Source organism: Pogonomyrmex barbatus, unplaced genomic scaffold, assembly GCF_055798465.1.
Source record: "Pogonomyrmex barbatus isolate J1 unplaced genomic scaffold, ASM5579846v1 scaffold7, whole genome shotgun sequence".
Classification (NCBI taxonomy): domain Eukaryota; kingdom Metazoa; phylum Arthropoda; class Insecta; order Hymenoptera; family Formicidae; genus Pogonomyrmex; species Pogonomyrmex barbatus.
Window position 1 is genome coordinate 4,914,025 of NW_028297171.1, and position 22,424 is coordinate 4,936,448.

Sequence of the window (22,424 nt, forward strand, 5' to 3'; positions counted from 1 at the left end):
CGTAGCGGTACGTACACACGCACGGCCGTGCGCATCTCGTACACACGGACACGAGTCGTGAGCACCGACGCGAAGTCACGACCCACTAATGAATGATTATGCTACAATTTGCTTCGGGACGGCAGCTATCGCAATTTATTAAATTACAGTGATCCATGCCCCGGCTGTCGGGGATCCGGTAGTCGCGCGCGTCGCGGCTCGCAAGGATCATTTCCACCCGTCGATTTTCGATTTTCGATTATACCGCGAGAGCGTGCGCGCGCGGCCCAGAGATCGAGATGCGGGAGGCGCGAGCGGATGGCAACAATGGCATTCGCGACGAATGCGAAATGCCAGCCGAGGCCTCTTTGCAAATTGCGATTACCTCGCCGTTTCGAGATAGCGGATCTATTCATTCATTTGTCCGGCTTGTTTCGCGAGAATTCCTTATTCTCCGATATTAGCGAGCGAGCGAGCGAGAATTTTCATTATTCAACATATTTTTATTTCATCATTAAATTTCGTTTAAAATCCTATCAAGCGCGACGTATCAGCAATCGATTTTTACGACATAATATAGATGATGTTGTTGTTTTATCATTTAAGATAAATTTAATCTTTTTTGGATAAGTTCATTTCGAATCGCTGTATCTTTTTACGTATTTTTTTTTTTTAAATTATTATCATAACAGTATCTGATATCGTTGAATAAAATTAATATGAATTTAATGAATATATGTAACTGTTCAATCTGCATACAAATATTAAATGTAATGGCTCTGTAAGAATTAATATCGAGAGAAATCTCAATGTCATTAAAACCAATCAATTTCTTCGTAAAGCACTAATTATATCACAAATCATATATTATTTAACATCTGGATAATGATACATTTAATTTATTTCGCGAACCAAACTTTCTGGCTTAAATAGATTATCAAGCAGATGCAAGTCGTCATTTACGTACTTTGATGATCTTTAAATGCAATATTTCTTAAAAATATGTATTAATATTTTTAAAACACATTTATTTATAACCTTTACATATATTTACCGGAAAAAATATATTACCATATGTATAATGGTACTGTAATGCGATGTAATGTGTACGATCGGTAAGATAATTAAAATTGATGTTGACGAATATTATTCCAAAACGATTTTCGACTAATATCTTAAACGCGAAATTCCGCTCGGATATTAATTCGCAACAAGAAATCGATAATAATTAGTCGAGAGACCGCAAAAGAACGAGAGGAGAAAAAAAGAACAAGAGATCGTCGTCTGCCTGAGGAGAAAGAGAGCGAAGAGAATGAAGTAAAATGATGGGATGTTGGGCAAAGAGAATAGACGCGACGCGGTACGAGGGGGAGAGCGGGCGAATCGCATTATCGGGGATATTTAAGGGAATTCGCGACGGAATCGTTGCGTGTCCGGTGCCGATGCAGTCATAAACAACGGGGCCATTAATTTAGCCGCGAAGGATGCCCAATATCCTTCGGAAAGCCTCGGCGGCGATGCACCGATAGGCAGCTAACGCGCGGATAAAATAAGCTTAGGGGCGTGAAATTGGCAGTAATTTTACAAGCCATAACGATCTACTAAATCTGTAAAATAATTAAGGGCGCAGATGTTCCTCCTGGACTACCATTGCACCCTTCTCCTTCTCCTTCCCCTTCCTAAACTCATCGTCCTCGTCCTCGCTTAGCCGCCGCTCACCATCACGGATCTTTTTGCGAGTCCTTGCCGCAACCTTTTTAGCAATTCCGCTAATATTTCGTTTCGCAAAGATGTGAAAAATGAGCGATACAACTCGATCCGTAGCGAGCGGCAAATATTTTTATCTGCTTGTCAGGTAGCGAGGATAATTGTTAAAGTGAATTAAAGCTGCTTTTCGACGCGTGTAAAAAAAAAACTCACGCCAAAGTGAAAATTGCGGAAAAGACGTGCAAAATTAAAATTACGAATTAGTGCGACGGGCTGTGCGCGCGGCCCGATAATAAGATAGGAATTTATACAACGCGCGGCTTTTAGTTCGGCAGCAATTTCTTACGCTTACCGCGGCAATTTATGCGCGTATTACGTTTTAAACGGCGCACGCACTTACTTGTATTTCAAATTTCGGGGCGAAAGCGGGACGTATAAGTATAAGGAGCGCCGTGCTCTCAGCCGAAACGAGCAACCGTACATTAATTCCGGCTTTATTAAATTTATTGCAACGCCGTAATTCGAGGGGCCCGACGCCCCCGCCCCCGGGGGAGCGGCCCTCCCGCCTCTTATCAGCGCGCGAGGAGCGCTTCGCCTTTGCAAAATCTTTACATTGGGCGACGCAATGCCTTGGGTTACTGTCCATGATGAGACGTTATATACACGGTTCGGGCATACGTGACACCATTACCGATATAGTCAAAACTGACCGAAAGCGTGAAGCGTTACGCTCGATTGTGAGCTGGAAGCCGCCGGAAAGACCACCTCGATAGACGGAAGGTCGAAGCTTTCATATGCATTTTTATTACCTGCATGTGTCGTTTAAGATATTTACAACGAGAAAGAAATTTTTCAAACAATTAAATAAAATGTTAATCAGAAATTTAAAAATAAATTTAAAGAAGACTACGAGAAAGCTGACAAGGATTATCATAATCCGTATTTACGGCATGTCTGAATCGCATTTTATAAATATGTCGAATAAGGTATTAAGAATGCGAAGTATTAAAATTGTAAATAGTTAGAAAAAATTCGAAAATTGATGTTTTCTTAGTAAACTATTCTTAATAAACTATAATTAAACGATTGACATATTTTTGTCTATTAATGTATAATATTCTTTCACAGCTTTATTATGTCAAATAACATATGATTTGACTTACTGATTCGATGCGCAGCAGTGAAATTGTAAATAGACATTAATTTATAAAAATATACATATGTGCAAATAAAGTAACGCTCAGAATAAAAAATATTTCAAAAAATTATCATGTACATTTTTTCTCAAGTAAAAATACTTAATAATAATATAAATTTAAAACAATGATTTATCCCCATCTATAAGAAATAATAAATAAATAATATTTATTATACTCACCTATAGTTACTCCGCCATTGCCTGATGTCTCCAAGCTTTTCTCCTCTTTTTCTTAATTACGACCGCCCGATACTTTTTACGGCACTCCCGCAATAATTCAACGCGACTTTAGTCTTATATCGCGACGGAAAATAACATACGATCAAGCTATGATCCGTTCGAAACTCATAATAACCCACAAATTGATATATGAAATGGAAGAGAGGCCATTTGAAAATCAACTCTATGCAATTGTCCTGTACTATCGCTCTTTGCATCGGACGATGATTAGATTGACTCGATCGCTATTCAAATTCGAAGCGTTAAGGTAGTAATTACGTATTATGATGAGACCATTTACGATTCCCGATTACTCGAAACGAATAAATCACGCGGAGTATGATGTCCGTGACAATCGGCAAATAGCCATCGTCTCGAGTTCACAAATCATGAGCTACAAGTTAAATGATAACTTATAATTCATTCTTATAATTATCGTTCGCAAGGAGCGATCGTCCTTCACGTCTCGTGGTCAAAATACTACTGCGACGATACGCTGCCCGTTGAGTCGGGACCTTGCCGCGGGAATAACAACAAAGTAACAAAGGTAAAGTTTGTGTATGATAGCGCGTCGTATGAACAAAGAAAGAAAAACATACACTCGAGCGCGTTGTATCAGCACAGATACGGTGTTACATCACCGCGAAATATTTAATGCGAGTATAAAGTAATATATCTGTCGAATATATAGTGATATCTGTTCATCTATTAAATTCAAAGTGTTACGCGAAATATCAACATTGTTAAACGAGCGATTATCGCGCATGAGTATCATCATAAAAGAACAACTCTACGCTACCCTTAAAACGAATAAATTCATATCGTTACAAATATTAAATTATAACAAGATTTATTTGTTAAATCGCGTATGAATCCGTTTCAGCTGAATTTTCTTTTGACAGAAACGCAATAATGCGAATGCCTCTTACAGTTCAAAGTTACGCTTTTCTCTGATGCGCATTTTTTCACAAAAGTCATAAAATTTAAAACGAAATAAAAAAGAAAATTCAACTGCAATCGAGAAAAACTTTTCATCTAGCCGATGAAACAGAGGAGCAATGCGATAGAACGCACGTGATGCAAGGAGGAAGTAAAAACAGACAGTCGCTAACGATCCGCGACCACCGCGATTCTATGTTCGCGTCCGTAAAAACGCGAGAAGCCGTTCTACTTTGCGATTAAACTCGCTGCTCTGCTCTGCTCTTGCTCTCGCAGGTGAGCCTCGCGAACAGCGGCCTCCGCGCTCGATGCAGCATCGGGCTGTAACGTACATGCGCGGTATGGATGCGATCCGTTTATTGCCTTCTCGGCAATATCGGTTCCGTCTCGCTGAGATCTCGACGTCCACCCGGGAAATAAAGATCCTTTACGCGAAAATGTTGCGCGCATTATTTGCGAATTATAACTTGGCGTCCCCTCAAACTGGAGCGGCGCTCGTAAAGAGGTAGTACACGCTCATATTCCGAGCGATATTTTTTAACAGAGAATTTAAAGACACTATATATATCAAAAGTTATATTTATATTGTTGATAATGTTAAAAATAATATACTTACATATATAATATTGTTCGTGTAACGATACAGCATGGCGATATCGATAGGAAAAGAAAAAAAAACAATTCCAATTCTAAAACATTATTTTTCACTGGATGAAGAGTAATGCGGGGACAAAATTTATACCTTGCCAAAATTAAATTCGCGATTCTGCGACAATCTGTAGTGTAGTTGGGTACATCCTCGTCGTGCGTTGCCTCATTCGGCGATCGGTAGAAAAGAGAACGAAATGTAAAATCCGGAGCGCCGCGGCGCCACGCAACGCGGCGTATCGCTTCTTGGAAATAATTAACTGTCCGCGATAAAGTGTCTTAGATTAATGAAACATCCTTTTGTGCGCGCGCTATGAAGGGACGCGTTCATAAGCAGGCGGCGACATCCAACGCAGCACGGCAAATGACTTATTAGCAAAGTGACTTCGGAGCTGCGCCGCGCCGCGCCGCGCCGCAACGCTCGCCGGCCGCAAAAGAGGACAACAAAATCGGTTGGTTATTAACCGCCGGTTGTCCGTCTTCGGACGACAGCGCGATGACGACTACCAGCGCGGAGCGGAGCGGAGTGGAGCGGAGCGCGTCCGACACTTGCCAATTCGTGCCTGGCATCTGGTAGCCAGTGTACACGTTCAGAGAACACTGTGCACGTCCAGGGACGGCGGTCAGCGCACGCAAGGCACGGCTAAAAGCAAATCGGAGAGCGCGAATACTTAACGGACTTAAATACCGGCCGCACGAAAGGCGCCACGTCGAGAGATTCCATGGGGTCCATGAGAATATTCCAAGATCAAAAAAAGACGAGAAAGCTTCGAGAATATTTTGAAAATATTTTCTCGCAGAAACGATTCAACATTTCTAAATATATATTTTCGGATTTGTATATGTATTTATAATATTATTATTATTTAATTATTTGGAATTATATTTTGTTCGTAACGAAGAAAAATTGTCGCGGACGAACTTGCACGTGTTTCACATTAATTAATAATAGTTGTTTATTCAATCAGTTTATTTTTTATCGATTAAAAATTGATCGTATGTGTATCAAATCGATGATATTTTCCAAAAAAATTTGTGATCGAGAGTTTATGACGAACTCGTCAAGGAGGTAAGAAACCGGCCCTGTGATCGAAGATGGTTGGTGCCGATCCGGAACCTATTCAGGTGGTGGATGGCGATTTACGGTAAGGTCTCCTCTGGAAGATTGCTTATTAGGGAAGGCGCAGAGCTATGGAATAGAAAGGCCAGTGACAATTTGATAGATTGAGCTTTTTGTCGTCACGGCGCCGTCGTCGTTAAGGCCGGCACCGATGAAATTATTGCGTTTTTTGTCCGTCACCGGTCGAATAGCTAATAACGAGACGCATACCGTCTTATTTTGCGACCGAGCGCGTTACGCCACGAGAGTTCCCCTTTTTCTTTCTAATGTAACGTATTCTGTAAAAGCGCCGCAATCTTTTAAGATAAATTCTCATTGGAGAAGTTCTGTCTATATAAGTATTATTATTGTACAATAGTTATAAAAATATTATTAAGTACTTAGATTGTACGCGCACGAGTTATAAAATAAAATAGGAAAGGAAGCGAAGGAGGAAAAAGATATCATCATGCCTAGAGTAATCGAAGGTCGAAAGAGAACGCGGACATTTTCTCGTTTAACGATAGGTACTGTACGACATTCAATAAGCATCTCGTAAAGCGCGCTCAACAAATCTTACAGACATTTTATTGGCGCATAAATTAAGGTATCCTAGAAAGAAACTTCGTAGTATGCGGGAGCTCTAAACGTCGAATCTGCATTTCTCTAACGTCAATACACTGCCTGAAGTATGGTCGCGTAATGAATTCGTAGGAGATGCCATTATGCAAAACGTCTAGTACCGATACGGATAAGCATGCAGATCGAATGCGTGCTACAAAATAATACCATCCTGATGATGTTCTTATTAACAAAAAATTCAATCGCTTTTTGACTGATGCGGGAATAAAGTATCCATGTAGTCCTGTGTCAAGAGCTGTTTTTACCGGACGTTAAGTATGATTACATTTGTAGTCATAGCAACATAATACCATTAGCGCGACTAATACTCTCATTTTAATGATATTTAGCTTCGTCACATGCATGTATAATTAAAGAAGTACTTGATATTGTTTTTAAATAAAAGCGATATTTAAAAGCGCGGTGTCGATTTGCCTTGAACAAAATAAGAGTTCCTAATTCTTTCAGGTATAAATGAGCCTCTAATTTCGAGTACGCCTATCGTGCTCGACTGCCATTATCGCATCGCGTTAAATGAAAACGCGTTTACAAGACGGGATCAAAGACATCTCGCGATAATGAAATCCATCTTAGAATAGCCCGAGGCGGATCCGATAAGTCGTCCGCGATCGCCACGCAAAGCGCTAGTTTAAACGCGTTTACGTCGTACGAGCGAGAAAAAGAGAAAGAGAAGGAGAGAGAAAAAAAGCCCGTATGAGGTAATCGATGTGTGCTATGTATATACCGACGCGTGCGTGCAGTCACTGCGCTCAATTGACGTTCGCGCTAATTTTAGAGCGCACCGCGAGCACTCGCGAGCGAGATTAATCCCGTAGACGAGGTGAATTAAGGTCGATTCGTATCTTAAGGACAAACCGAGTTCGGCATGAAGGGCACGACGAGACGACGCGCGAGTGCCAACGATCTAATTAAACGATCGTGCAATTAGATTTTGCCCCCTCCCCCCGGTCGTTCCAGTTAGTAACAACCGGTACGTACGTATTCGTACCGATACGACAAGCCGCGAAGAAAAACTTGAAAACCTACTTTGTACCTCATACATCTTACTTTGAAATTTTTCCGTCAATCCGTTAGCTTTAGGTATCGTTAGTCATTAACTTCGAGCCGGTTTTCTCATTGCGATCGATTAACCGCTGTTCGATTCTCGTTAATTATTATGTGACTAATTATTGCCGGTGAATAATTGATCTCTCGCAGAGACCGTTTCCTAAGATGGTTTTAACCTTAACCAATTATCAAGATTTTATTATATCAAGAAAATTTTCGTGATTACTTATCGTTAACCGGTTTCTGTGTGATCGATATTTAATTGGTATTCCCGCTATTCACTTAATTGTTGCTTTGAGTAACAGATTGAGGATGAGGAGGAAGAAATCCATATGCAATATTTTTATACATAATATATCTTCAACATGTTTAACTTAAATATTAACAAATGTTACAGTTAACTAAAATGCATTAGTAAGTATTATATACTTGATCGTACCCAATAATCAATCAATATTCAATCAATAATTAGTTACCGTGTCTTAATTATTTTTGAAGTTTTGATAAATTAAGGGATTAACAAAATTCTAATATAAAAGCATAATTATAAAAATCTTGAAACATTTATTAGCTACACCTACAGTTGGCTACGAAAAGTTTCGCTACGTACGGAAGGAATAGTAAATGGTAGCTCCATTCTCGCGATTTAACTGCATCGATATCTCGCTAAAAATATCGCATTCAAAACCGCGCCTGTAACCCCGCCGCGATAAATTCGTTACCCCCTCGGATAAGATACATTTTTATTCGGGCGTGCGCGTAGATAAAATGTTTCTGGAGCGCATGGTATTCCTTATATATATCGGTTGCATTTAGACGCTCGATTTAACTGAAATGCGAGCACGCATAATAAAGAATAACTCGCAAGCTCTTGTATTCGGAAAGGTGAATACCATAATACCGCCTGTGATAAAAGTAGGAAGAGTAAATTCTCTCTCCCACGATAATTAGGATCTATCTGGGAAACAAGCCGAGCGACCTCGCCTTTTTATGAAGTTAAATATCGAATGAAAAAAATAGAGAGTCCGGAGTAACAACACTTGCGATACGCATAAAGTACTGCGATACATTTCTATCGGAGATCAGAACTGGATTCCTCTACCATGGTAGCTATGTTATTCAAATCGAACGCGGTGGTCGAGGGTTAAGGCTCGCCGCGTGCTTCGAATTTCGACGAGCAATCCGCGCGCGCATAGAGAGAAAGAGAGAAAGAAAGAGAGACAAAGGGTGAAAAAGAAAGGGAGAGAGAAGGAGAGTATCTCTCTTGATCCTCCGAAATAAAATCACTGCGCGTTATCGCCGTTAACGATCCGGATAGAATATCGAGAATCGCGTAACCGCGCGCCAGGGTATATAGGTACCTCCGCACAGTCGCAATTTGCAGTAACTGTTTCTCGGAACTGAACAATTTTTTTTTTTTTACAAACGCACATTTATTAGCACGACCGTGCGCGTCGATATGGAGCGTGCGGAAAATACATAGCAACAACGTTCGCAGATACCACGCTGCCTTACGACTGTGCCGACGAGAGGCTACAATGAGAATAAATGGGGCAACAGTGGCTGCGGATAACTCATGAGAGAAATAAAAATAGGTCTGAGCTATCGCTGTTTCCGCGCGTCGTAAACCTACGAACGAGGAGAAATAAACTCCGAAATGACATTGCTCGATCTCTCTCTGTGAGCGGAGCTCACATGCGTATCGTCGTCAGTCTTAAAATTGGAGCATATTTTGGACGGAAACTTTGGGAAATATTATATAAAAATATAAAAATATTATATAAAACATCTGAAATTATATATTGCGTAAAAGTTAGTTTTCAAAAAAATATTAAATCTCTGCGCTATCAAAAAAAAAATAGAAATTTTAAGCCGCACTCTCTCCATATAAATTTAAACTCAAGTGAAAGAATTTAGTCGCATGTGTCACAAATCATTATTACAATACTTTTGTCAATCGTTCGTCGCATTTGAGCCAACGTCGTTATTCTTAAACGCATTGCAATCGCTTCTCAGGCTTCAAAGCCTAATTAATATCGAACAAAATTATTTTCGATACGGTGCATGCGCTCAAAGTCATCGTGACTTATACACGCCCGTGGGCTGATATAAATTGCCTCCTCCGCCCACCTGGATGCCGTCTTTAATCGTGGCGACCAGATCGATCATTCGAAGCGACTACCCGCGATCCCGCGTGATAATTAATATCCGGGCGTCGCGATTTGCGCGACGCGCGGATAACAATCGTGACCGGGGGGAGGGGGAGGGGGAGGAAGGAGGCAAGTCGACCCAGGAAAGGCCCCTCCGGCGCGGTTATGGAGGGCACACCGTTCGCGAGTCCCGGACGCGTGCGTTTATTAAACATCGCGTTTAAATGACTGTAACGGTCGGCATCGTCCGCGCTAACGAGCGACCACGACAGCGAGGCGCTCTAACGAGCCGTTCGTCGCCCACGCGGTTTCCAGCGGTTTCAGACCACGCCAATACCAGCGCCGATCGAATAAACTCCCACGGGGCGCAACGTCGATGAGGCGCCACGCCACTTTTCCACGAAGCACACGCAATACCGTTGTGACAAAACTGTAAATTGAATATCGATCGCGCCCCGTGTCGGGACGGTAACGACTTATACGACCGGTACGTTTCTGTGCCGTGTCGCCGACCGTTAAACTCCGTGCACCTCCCCCTATCGGAAATGAGTTCCAGCGACATGGGTGACTAGGTAACACGAGGACGGAACAGTCGATGGGATAATTTTGGGTGTCAATTGTGTCAATCGAACGAGATGACATTTAGACATAATGGAAAATAATCTTAATACAAAGCAGCTGATTCAACATTTTCTTATTATTTATAACTTGTCAATATTTATCAGACAAAACAGAAAATTTTAACATATGCAAATCAGTGATATAATATTCTACTTTGCTTGTTATTATTCAAAACTTGTCAATATCCCTTTAATCTACATAAAATAAACGAGCAACTAAAAAGAAACAAGAAACATCACAACTCACATATGCGGGTGTGCGCATTTATCATACTTCTTCTAATGCTATATGACTACGTAGCAGCAAAACGAATTATCGCAATGTTGAAAGCACGCAAGAGAGTACGAGAGTCGTGGAGTGTTCGGAGTTAATGGGATGAACGTCATGTGGCATTAATTCACGACGGAGACAAAATCACGGCATGTAAGCACGCAGGAAAATATCGTTTCGTGCTAAGCTCGTATTTCAGTTCGTCGATGTCACCTGTCAGCACGCTATCGCGACAAAATACCAGGTTCGCGATGGAAATTACTCCGGTCCCTGACCGATGACGAACACGATCGAACACATACGAATGACAATCGACCTCGTTCGAAGGCTATGAAACTCGTTGCCACCGTTTACACGCGTGATACATATATACCCGTAATTTTATACGAAATTACTGCTTATTATGTGTTATTACCAGTCAAGAGAACAATCATACTTTTCAATTAACTGCAATGTTGTTTTTGTCGCTCGGCAAAACTCCATCCCGTCGTTACGCGATAAGACGCGCAAAAAATCGATTAATTTATTCAGATATTTTTAATAACGCGCTAACACTGGCGATTCGTACGCGTGAGATACGATTGCGTTACGATTTTACGCACAACTCGTACAGTTTGTAATGGCATAAAGTTGCGGTCAAATAATTTAATAACAATCATAGTCAAGAATAATCGACATCATTAACGATATTGTGCATTAATTAAAATCGCCAACGAGCGAATGAGTATCGCTTACCGCGCATATTATCGGCATTTAACTGTTATTAAGTGATTTAATAATCGATTAGATTTTAAAATAATTGTTAATAATTCGTATTGATCAATCTATTGAGACACCATTATCGCTTCCCTATAAATTTAATTTGTTCAAAAAGAAACAAGACTTTTATTATATACCTCTGGCGTGCATACACATTGTCATATTATTCATCTTTTTAAATTTATATTTTTTTCAAATTTTTTTTTTAGAATCAATTGAATAGTATATATTTTTTCTAAAATTTATAAATGTACATTAATATTTTTGACTTGCCACAAATTTCCATACCTTGGTGATTCGGTCACTTGTAAGATTTATATACTGGCAAGACAACAGTCACACATTATCACGGTCTAGTTGGCAGAATCAAATTGCAAATGATCAAACGTGTCACTCACTGTGCATATCGTTGGCGTCTGTCCATGGACTTTGTTGCTGTTGGAAGAAGGCTCGGGCCCTTTCGGAACGTCCAGATGTGTCCGAGATGGTAGAGGCGACGAAGTAGGAATGTTACTCGAATTTGGAACGTGACTCGTCGGTAGTGGCGTGCCAAGCGGAAGATCTGGTCGGAAAAACCACGTGGGCCACTGTAATGAAAAGTAAAGTCGATATCACTATCGATATCGAGAAACTGTCTTTTTTTCTATAAATTTCTTAAATATTAACTTAGGTATCAGTATTTTTTCTTCTTTTATTGCTTCCGATTACATGTGGCGTAACATATCTTTGGTATAAAAGAAACACTTGGGAAAGGAGGTGATACGATCATTTTATCGGAAATATCCCTGAGCGATATGTTTGAATGATAAGGACAATTTGTCATTCATATTTCTCAACACATAGTTTACATAAAATTCGTTACGCTAGTTGATATTTCCTGCGTACACATTAGTGATAGAGAATAAATTATAAGCACTGCACATTGTAGATAATACTCTTATTTACCGCTTTCACATTGTTTTTCACATTGTTTCACATTCTTTCACATTGTTTTAAAATCAAATCTAATGTTCCAGAATATAGAAAAGTTAGTTCATACCTGAATTTTATTTAAACTTGTAAATATGTATATTTAATTTATCGTTCATTTCTTCATATAAAAATATAAAATTTATTAGCGATATTTTTTACCTTTTTTACTTGATAATGATTTTTTATTTGCTATTTAATTCGTAGTGTCGTTAATCATATATTGGTCTTTGCGAGTTCATTTAAATATGCAATGATAGATTATTCCGCGAGATATTAAATTTTACTTAATACCGATCTATAATCAGGTAACAAGTTAAATTACACGTTAAGTATAGAAAAATAATTTACTTCTGACATGTAAAAGATATCAATAATCATTAATCGATAATCAACATTACGGCTCGAAAATCTTATTCAAAAGAGTCGATGATAAAAATATCTATTTACATATTTGAAAAATCATTGGAACATGATGGTAAAATAACTTTCATCTAACTGTTGTATGTGTTTAAATCAAGACTCGGGTACAATAGGGTAGTAATAGAGTTAATAAACGAGCTCATCCATTTCATCGCTCATTACTCCGTGATGTGCACGAGGCCTAAAGGCTTCTCTGCTGTTTCGGTAGATAAAAGGTCCCACTATGAGCGGTGCATTGGAGTGTCGCCGCGGCTGAATATGAGCGCAGCTTCCTAAGATAGATGACATAAGCCCCTGACCCTGTAAGAAGCGCACTCGTCGAGCGCGAGGTCGTCGCGCGTGTGGTCCATTGAAAGTGTTTTTTGTGGAGGAGCCGGCCCGCTAAGAGAAGAGGCTCGGGAAGAGAAAAGGAGGATCTCTCTTGGTTGCGTGCTCGCGCGGCACGTCCCCGCGTTCACCGCGGTAAGGACTTTTTGATCGTCCTCGATGGGGCCCCGGCGGGGCCGCGACACGAATTCCACGCGATTAATTGCGGCCGCGTGCGCGATTCGACCCGCCCGGTAAAACTCTACGTAAAAACGCAAACTCTGCAATCCTACCGACAGACTTTTAGCGTTCGTCGCCAACGCCGCTCTGTCCTGCGGATCCTCGACTTCTTTCTCTCGCTCGTCCCTTTGTTGTCCCTAGACTGTCGCGAAGATAAGTGAGCAATCTGTAAAATATAAAGGATCCCGGCCAGAAGAAAGATTCGCTCCGCCAGAAAGGAGAACCGAGCGTGTATCGAAATCGAATTATCCGATAGCGCGTGCTCCGATCCGGTATTTTCTGCGTCAAACTTCCGTTTGTATACCGTGGAAAATCTTACATCACGCCGTTGCCGTAACGCACGCGTTTTAGTTATTTTCGTGCCCGAAGGCTCAGCATCAGCACCATCAGACACTATTGGTCACGACGCAACGTAGAAAGTCAGTAACCGATGGCAGAGACACGGGGGAGGGGAGGGGAGAGGAAAAACGATTTCAGGGTGGTCTGGCGAATGTCTCTTGTCGTTGGTTCGCGGGAGTTAACGCCAAAACCGAAATAACAAACTCCTAAAGCCCGTGAGTTAACGCGCTACTTCGCACCGAGGTTTCGACGCTAGTGATATTTTCTGTTTACCGTAACAGTGGTCCATGCCGCGAAAATAGTTCGACATCGATAGATCGACATGCATTTGAACTCTCTCCAAACTGAAACATTTAAACTTCAAAAGTAATTTATACTCTGACATTTTATAACGATATTTTTAATCTTTCTTCCTCAATAATCGCATATTTTTCCATCATATGTTATTATTATCGTTACATCTGTATTATTTTAAAAAGTAAAAATATTAATTTGCGTTTGGGAACAAATTTTTGATAGAAGCTACGATTGGAAGTGGCCTCAGACATTAGGATCGAGTATTCTATCTCGGTGTACGATGCGAAGTATTATCGCCATTTTTTCCGCACTAACATGAGAGCAGCAACGGTATTCGCGTGAGGAAACCGCGTGTAATACCGGGCGAACTATTTTTATACGAGGCACGGGATGTGCTCTCGAAAAACGCGGCGTGGTATTCTCCAAATTCCACGTTGGCGAATCATCGTTCTGACCGGCCATGCGCTATAATATACATCCGCCCGAATATTCCGTTTTCAGACGAGAATATCGGATAAAAAAATTTCGTCGTCATGAGAGTTATCTATCGACGGTTGAAATAAATAGATAAGATTATATTTTTCTAAAAGAAGTTTATAAAAGTTTCTCTTATAAATTAAAATGTAATAGAAAATTATGCTTTCATGGTGACGATCTTAGAAGTATATTATATTATGTTACTTTGTTTTATTTTAGCTTAAGAATGTTTTCAATATAGGATGTCAGACTATTGTTATTACGAATAAAAAGTGTTCCGTGCGCGGAAAGTTGAGGCTGTCAATGAAACTGTTTATGAGGTGTACGATCGAGGGGACTCTACTTGATTGATATCTACTTGAGGCGTAGAAGCCTGAAAATGTTTTGCACCGCGGACGAAAAAGTCTCCGTAGTCACGAAATGTCACATGTTCGATCCGTGACAAGAAACGTGACTTGAGTCGACTCTTTCTCTCTCTCTCTCTCTCTCTCTCTCTCTCTCTCTCTCTCTCTCTAGTTATCAGGAATTCCTCGCAAATCGAGGAAGAAACGCGCGGATCTCGCAAGAAATAAGGATTCTTTGAAGATGCGTTTTATCTATAAACAATCAGTTTTTCTAAAAAATATTTTACACAATATCAGAAGATAAAATTATACTATATAATTTAACCTATCTACAACTTCGTTATAATAATGCTGAAAAAAACAGAATACAGATCGAATAATTATTATAATGTTATGATTTGTAATAATATGTGATACAAATTTCGCGGATAAATTTGTGAAATCTGCTATAAATATGTTTCTAATTTCTAATTTCTAATTTCTAATTTCTAATTTCAATTCCGTAATATAAACGAACGTAAAACTTTTTGTGGTCGCCACATAGAATGGTTTCCTATATTTACTTTTGTACTGCTAAAGTAAAATAAACATCATTATGTATATACGTACGTACATTTTTTGCCACCATTAAAATCACGAAATGCCCAAATCGCAAACTCCAACCAATCCAGAAATACTGTATTTGTCGAGGTCGTTTATCATTGCTGAGCTTTAACACTGCGCTTTTATAAAAAATAAAGATATCATTCTTTACATTAATTATTTCCAAATAAATTATTATTACATTAGCATTGTATTATTATTGTTATAAATCATTATAGTAAATTATGTAAAATCCTATTTAGTAATGCAAAAATTCGCATGTTTAAGGTCAAGCACATTGAGAAGTCATGCGCGGTAATTTATCAGAATTTCACGCGAGCCGCGCGCCGCGACAGGATCGTTTTGCGATTTTCCATGGTTACACGGGAAGTGACATTATTCGCATTGGGTGGCGGGGACTCGAAATTTCCCGAAAGACCCTAGAGGCTACATCTTGTATAATAACGAAGTGAGGATAGCCCGAGAACCGCTTCATTAACGAGCGGCCTGAAAGAAAATCGACTAACTGCGTGTATATCTATGCGTTTAATATATGTAATATACAGGCATGTTGCGCAAGAAAATCGACCAACTGCGTGTATATCTATGCGTTTAATACATGTAATATACAGGCATGTTGCGCATATATTACGTGGCGCATATATACACGTGGCGTAATATACGGATACACGTGCGCGACCTCCCCGTGGACAATAACAACGATGATGACGATGACGATGACGACGACGACGACGACGATGACGACGTCGTGCAGGTAATTGCTGCCATTAGAACGTTGCACAAATAACTAAATAACAAATTATTTATGCTTTCCTGAAATCCTTATAGAGATTCTCGTACAGCGAAAACATGACCTCTAATAGAACGCTCAAGTTATTAGAATTGACAATTCCCGCAGCAACGACTCTAATCGCTTGTTCATTTCGATTCGATAAGATTCCTCGAAGAAACATCATGAAACATCTTGTTACGCATTTTGAAAGTAATATTTCTCAAGTGTTCCATGTATCTTACAGACATTTCAAAGGAAACGAGTAACCACCGCAAAGTGCCCTTCCTCTCGTTTCAACGTGGTACAGGTAAATCTCGAGCAGCGTTTACTCGGATGAGCAGTGTGGCGTAACCGCGCGGCGGCCCGGAGGAAATCTCAGCGCTATCCTCGATACTTTGAAGCGGTTTGCGTTGAAGATAAGTGAAAATTACGGTAGTCCCCCTCCCCCCCCCTCGGGCGAGGGGAGTGTTTTATCCGCCGTTACGACCTGGTGGGCGAATGACGTGCCGTTCTATCGTTACGGCGACGCGCGGCCCGTTTCGGACGCGCCGCGAGAGGGGGGCCTAATCGCGCGTTTCACCGAACGTTGCACTTACGTCAGCGCGATCCTGGGACGGGTATCAATTTCGTAGGCGACACGCTACCGCGAGCGCGCCGCGGGATAACCCGTGCCGTAAAAGCGCCGGAGAGTTCAGCCTCGTGTTCGACCTATGCAAATCCGACGGCCGTATGTATTTATGCGCGCTCCTCGACCTCCGGCGCGCGCGCGAGCCTCTGAAAGCGAGCGACCGATCTCCTCTAGGCGCTGATAATGTCGTCGGCATATTATGGCCATAAAAAGACGTTATATTTTCAATTTACAGCTGATGCGAGTGTAATGAAAAATGATTATGACGATATGATATATAAAATTAATTCAATTAGCTTGTTAATGGATAGCTATAAATTCAATTTAATGTGCCGATGTGATCTTATGTAAAAGTGTGATTCAATTGTTAAATATTTTAATCTATTTATTTATGATACTTTAATCTTTGGAATATTTATTTTAATAGCTATTCTTGTAGCACTTATCTTTTTTTATGTGATATCCTTTCATCTTTGATCAGACTCTTTTTCTTTTTTTCCTCACGTAACTTTCAATAAAACCATTTCTTTTTTTTATTATTAAATTTATATAAAATGATTTGAATCGTTCTCCATTAAAGTTCTTGCAGAATCCATTAGGAAGTCCACATCCATTAGGAAGTCACATGTCCAAGAAAAATTCCTCATGCCTACAGTGACAAGAAAACTACAACGAGCATTGTCCCAAAAAAGTCCAGGCTATAATTAGGACTACGCGTGCAATAACATGCGTTCAACACTCGCGCGTGTTTAACAAGCTCAAGTTTAACTTCGCGCAGTCCGCGTGTGCGTTCATTTAATTAAACCGGCGATTGTCGCTTAAACGCGCAGTTCCCGTGGCGAGCGGTGCGGCGGGAGGGGAGGAAAAAAACCGCGCGACGCTAAACGGCCGGCTAACTACTCTAATCTGATGGGGCCCATGCTCAGACGGTGTGACACCGGCGTGTCATGTCACAGTCTCGTGACTTCGCCGGGCGACACCCGCACGACACAGGCCGCCTGGGGGGCCGGGGCCGGTGGATCGCGCAATCCGCGCATCAAAGCCCCGACACGCGTGCGACACGCTATGTGCCGCCCACTTCGTGTCCCGTAATTGCCAGCGACAAAACGATCGGCGCGGCGTGGCGCGCGCGCCATAACGTGACGACAAAACGCGTTCCGTCATGCCACCGGCGGAGATAAATAGAGAGAGAGAGAGAGAGAGAGAGAGAGAGAAGAGGGAGAAGAAGGACGACAGGCGCGTCATGCCGACGAATTAAATCGCAGAGCGACGGCGGAGACCGTCGCGGAATTCCGCGCGTCACGTTTCATTACGCTCGCGAGGTCTGAGGACAATTTACGCGCTCGACAAAAAGCCTTTCCGCTAGCTCGACTCTCGCTCACCCTTGTCCGAGATACTCTGGAGCCGTTCGTTCGTCGCTTAATCCACTTTCTTGCCCCATTATCACCTCATCACGCATTTTCCCGTATTTTGGTTTTTAATACTTAAGGATAATCTTCTTTTTTCTCGTACTTTTCCGCGTACCCGAATTACACGTATCATGTTTCATGTTTCGTCACATCTTTTCAAATTTTTTTAAATATATCTAGAAAAAACAATTTTAGTCTCAATTTTAATTGATAAGGCGCTAGTTTAATTTCAAGTGAAAATTAATTAATGTCACATAAATACCACGCAATTTCGGATATCTTCCTGAAAATATAGAAAGGCGTACGTCGAATTATATGTGTCGAATACATACAATTTCTGACAAATATACTTGTTATCTTGTTTAATTGATTCTTCAAATTCTAGTCACATATAATTAAATACTAGTTATATTTCATACATACACACATATATATATGAAACACATTGATATCAGATAGCAATCAGCGCGTTAAGATATCAATTAACGCGCGGTTATTCGACGATAAATTTCTCTGAATAAATACCGCGACATGTTCCGTCTCGCGTACGTAAATCGGTTCGACTTGCGCGATTACGCCAACGTCGCCGCGTTCAGACGCAGTCGCTCGCGGGAAAAGACGCCGGAAAATAGACAGGTTGACACATCTCGCCATGGAACATTTTAATTACTATCACAGAGAGAACGGCTCGCGGCGGGCGAGTGTGGAGAATTCTTAAGCGCCCGCGTGTCAAGCACGCTTCGTCTCCTCGTCACCTGTGCGAACGCGATCGGAGTAAACACTCGCATCTCCGCGCGGTGAATCACGGGTTCACGTGAAGAAGCTCTCGCGAAAAGCACTCGGTTGATCTCGCAGCAACACGAGTAGCGGGAACTCGTGTTGAAATGTGAACTTACGCAACGACGATTACGTCTTACGCTATTAATCATAATCAGGTAGAGAGTTTCCGTATCTCCTCAGGCGACGATATACATATTTATATGTACACACGCGTGTATATACAATATATTCTATCGTTCTAAAACAATCGGCTTTGTAACGTTTCTTCCTTAGATCTTTTCTTTCATTATTTGCTTTTGCTTTCGTCCTCCTCTCTCTCTCTCTCTCTCTCTCTCTCTCTATCTTTCTGCCCCCGCTTTGTATACCCTCTTCTTGGAGGACTTTTCTTTGATTGTAGAATACAACTGATTATTTTCTCCATTTTTCTTCCGCATCAAAGAATAAAGGATGTTTTCTTTGTCCGCATTTTACAGAACTGACTCGAAATTTACCGCTGCGCTACTCGCTAATAAATTTTTCCATGCGACTGATTATACACATTTAGCATTAAACCGAGAAAACGCATCGTGTTCTGAAGCGACCGCCTCACACGCGTAATTGCAGGTCGCCATTTTTCTAAAAGAAAGGAGGGGCTGCAAAGACTGACTCTTCTCGACCTATCGACTAAAGGTGCATTACACCGTACCGTCCCCTCGGTCGTCGCGTAGCGGCGTCTTAAATAAGAAATACGCTAATGTCGTAGCGCAAGCGAGGAAACGCTGATGGCAACGGCGATTCGCGGAACGTCGTTGGCGTTTCTCCCTCATGTCTTTACTTGTTATTTTATACGCATGTCGCAGAAGAAGTTTTTTAAACCATTTAAAAAGGTAGCCAGCGTTTATTTACCTTCTAGATACAAGTTGAGGGAAAAAAAATGGCGTCAGAGAATTCTACCGCAAGGAATTAAATCTGTTAATCTTGAATTAAATTTCGAACAAAGCAGAAATAAAATAAATTCAGTAAAATAAAAAAAAAAAAAAAAAAACATTTCACAAAAACACACAGAACGAATTTGTGAAAACGTTGCTCAGTCATGACGTGACTTCAACGCGAGATGAGGAATTTATATTTTTCTCTCGCAGAATATATGTCCGATAAGTAATTACAAGCGCATACTGGGTGGGCGTGCATGATGCGCATGCATCTTGTGTAACGAACACCGAGGACGATCCTTCGCGACGTCGCTCCCGTCGTTTTTAAAGATGTCAGCCGCCGGTTCCCCGGTCTCAATTAATTGTGCGCACGAATTATGCGCGCGGGACAATGCTATCGGGAATCTCGCGAAACCCCTGTGGGGCACGACGCGACCACACGCAGCACGCATTAATTCCTCTATTACGGGCATTGTGGGCCCGCGTATATCTACCTACCCGATGTACGCGCCGGGTTATTGCGTACACCGCGTATACGCCTACGTATGACGTGATATCGGATATCCGAATCCGCGATCGTTATTGCAATCTTGATGAATCGTCTCGTCGCGCAAAAAATAAAAAAAAAAAGAAAAATTAGAAAAAGAATGAGAAGTACTTAAGACAAAAATCTCAATCTTCAGGGAAGTTCTCCTTCGTGTATTTATTTCTTTAGAAAAAAATTTCCTTGGAAAAATTTCAAGGAAATTATTTTTCACATGCAAATACGAAAGAAAGAAATAATTACAATGCACCCACAATGCGGCGCGCATCGGTTACCGAACCGAACAGTGACTGATACTGCAATTCGGCCATTATTACGAGAGTCATTTTACGACACAATGGTGGAAAATCCGCTCATTCTAATGGCGATATTACAAGCGGCCGCGGTCCATCATGAATAACACTGCGCAACGATGTTGTCGAATATCGAACCAATGCGACGTCATTGTAACCCCTCCGCTAACGAGCCGGCCTCATTGTTATCTCATCGAGTTTCCCGATAACCAATGTGATCTCAATAGGCGCGTACTATTCTCAAAACTCCGTTTCGTCGATTCCGCGGGCAAGGGTGGCCGAATCAACTCGGTACGTATTAACGAACGTCGGAATTCTCGATGCGAAACAACGAGTATCGAGAACAAAATACATTTTACTCGTGCGAATGTTTGCGACTCGTCATTTAACGTTCGCGAAGCATTAATCTTCTAGATATTTATACTTGATCTGTCAAAAGTTCTCTTTCATTTTTCTCATCGAAAATTGTGCTTGAATAAGGTATAATTTTTTTTTTTATTTACTCACAACTTAACAATTTCAAACTTACGATTTGGCAATTCGGTCAAACGCTGCGCATTACTACTTCTCATGAGATCGGGCCGCACTGTTGGCGAGATCGCGGATGATGCGATTGTGCAACTGCTGACTACCTGTTGAGAGACGACCGCGAGCGGGAAGAAGCGCAAACGCAGGGAGAATGGGAGAAGAGAACCCAATTAAAGCGCCGAACGCGTCCTAATTAACTCCTCAATTACTCGGTTCCCCTCTGATTTCGGGCAAACAAAGAAGGCGGACCAGTTATCGGAGAGCAGGGTCACCCGCTCTCCGCCAGAGCATATTTCCCCGCCATCCTCGGCAAACCTCTCCCCTCCCCTCGTGGCGTGTCCTCACGCTTCGTGGCTTTTCGTGTTCTATCTCACACTGATACCTCTCCGTATGTCAACCTCCGTCTCTCCTTCCCGTCCCCCCTGAGGGCTCTAGGTACACATTATAATTGCGCATATTAAAATGGCGTCACGACTGCGCCATCCATCCATCCATCCATCCATCCATCTAGCCAGCCAGCCAGCCGGCAAGCCAGCCATCTTTAATCAATAATGGAGCATCAGGGACCATGACAACAGATACCCTTTCCCGGGGTTTCCGTCTCGTGGACTCTGTCCCCCTTCCAACTTCTACCCCTAGGCAAGGGTTGGCAGTCTTCTTCCTCGGGTTCGGATACGACCGCGTCGTGTTACGTTCCTCAACCCACCTTATCCCTCCTTGTCCATCGACCCTAAAAGTCCGTGTAACTTGATAAAATAATCTCGTCTTGAATGTCCTCGTAGAGAGAGTTTATCTTCGACACATTGCTAAAAACTCATGAGACCATCTTTCCCCGCCATTCTCCAAAAGTAAGAGAAAATGCTTCGCGTGCTAATTCTTTCTTTCCACCACCGTGAATATTTTCGAGAAAAAAACTCTTCAATTTCCTTCGAAAAAGCAACAACGAATTATCCGCCCACTTGACTCCCGTTGCGAACTTTCCCATAAAAAAAAAGAGTATTTCATTATTTAACGTACAAAAAGAAGGCAATCGACGAATTAACTTTGTGGAGAATCATCGCGATGGAGGGGAAAAGGGTCGTCATGTCTTGCGTGCGCGAGAAAAATGAAACGCACGGCACTCGCCATGAAATATTGAGGCACCGGTAACAGTTGTTGATTCTGTCGTATTACCGTAATAGAGGAATGTAAATACGTGAGTGTGGGGACGCGGGTACGTGCGCAGACCAGAGCGATTGTGGAGCGAAGAACCCCGACGCGGCAGCGGAACTTTCCAAGCGGAA

At 41.5% G+C, this 22,424-nt stretch overlaps 1 protein-coding gene across 3 annotated transcripts in view; it reads right to left on the reverse strand.

The window, feature by feature from the left end:
• Positions 1-22,424, reverse strand: part of LOC105427321 (uncharacterized) — a 345,326-nt gene that overhangs the window by 199,878 nt on the left and 123,024 nt on the right. For all 3 annotated transcript variants that reach the window (XM_089083220.1, XM_025218318.2, XM_089083221.1), the window contains one exon: positions 11,677-11,865. In XM_089083220.1, the coding sequence (XP_088939346.1) occupies positions 11,677-11,865 (189 nt within the window). The remainder of the gene's footprint in view (positions 1-11,676; positions 11,866-22,424) is intronic.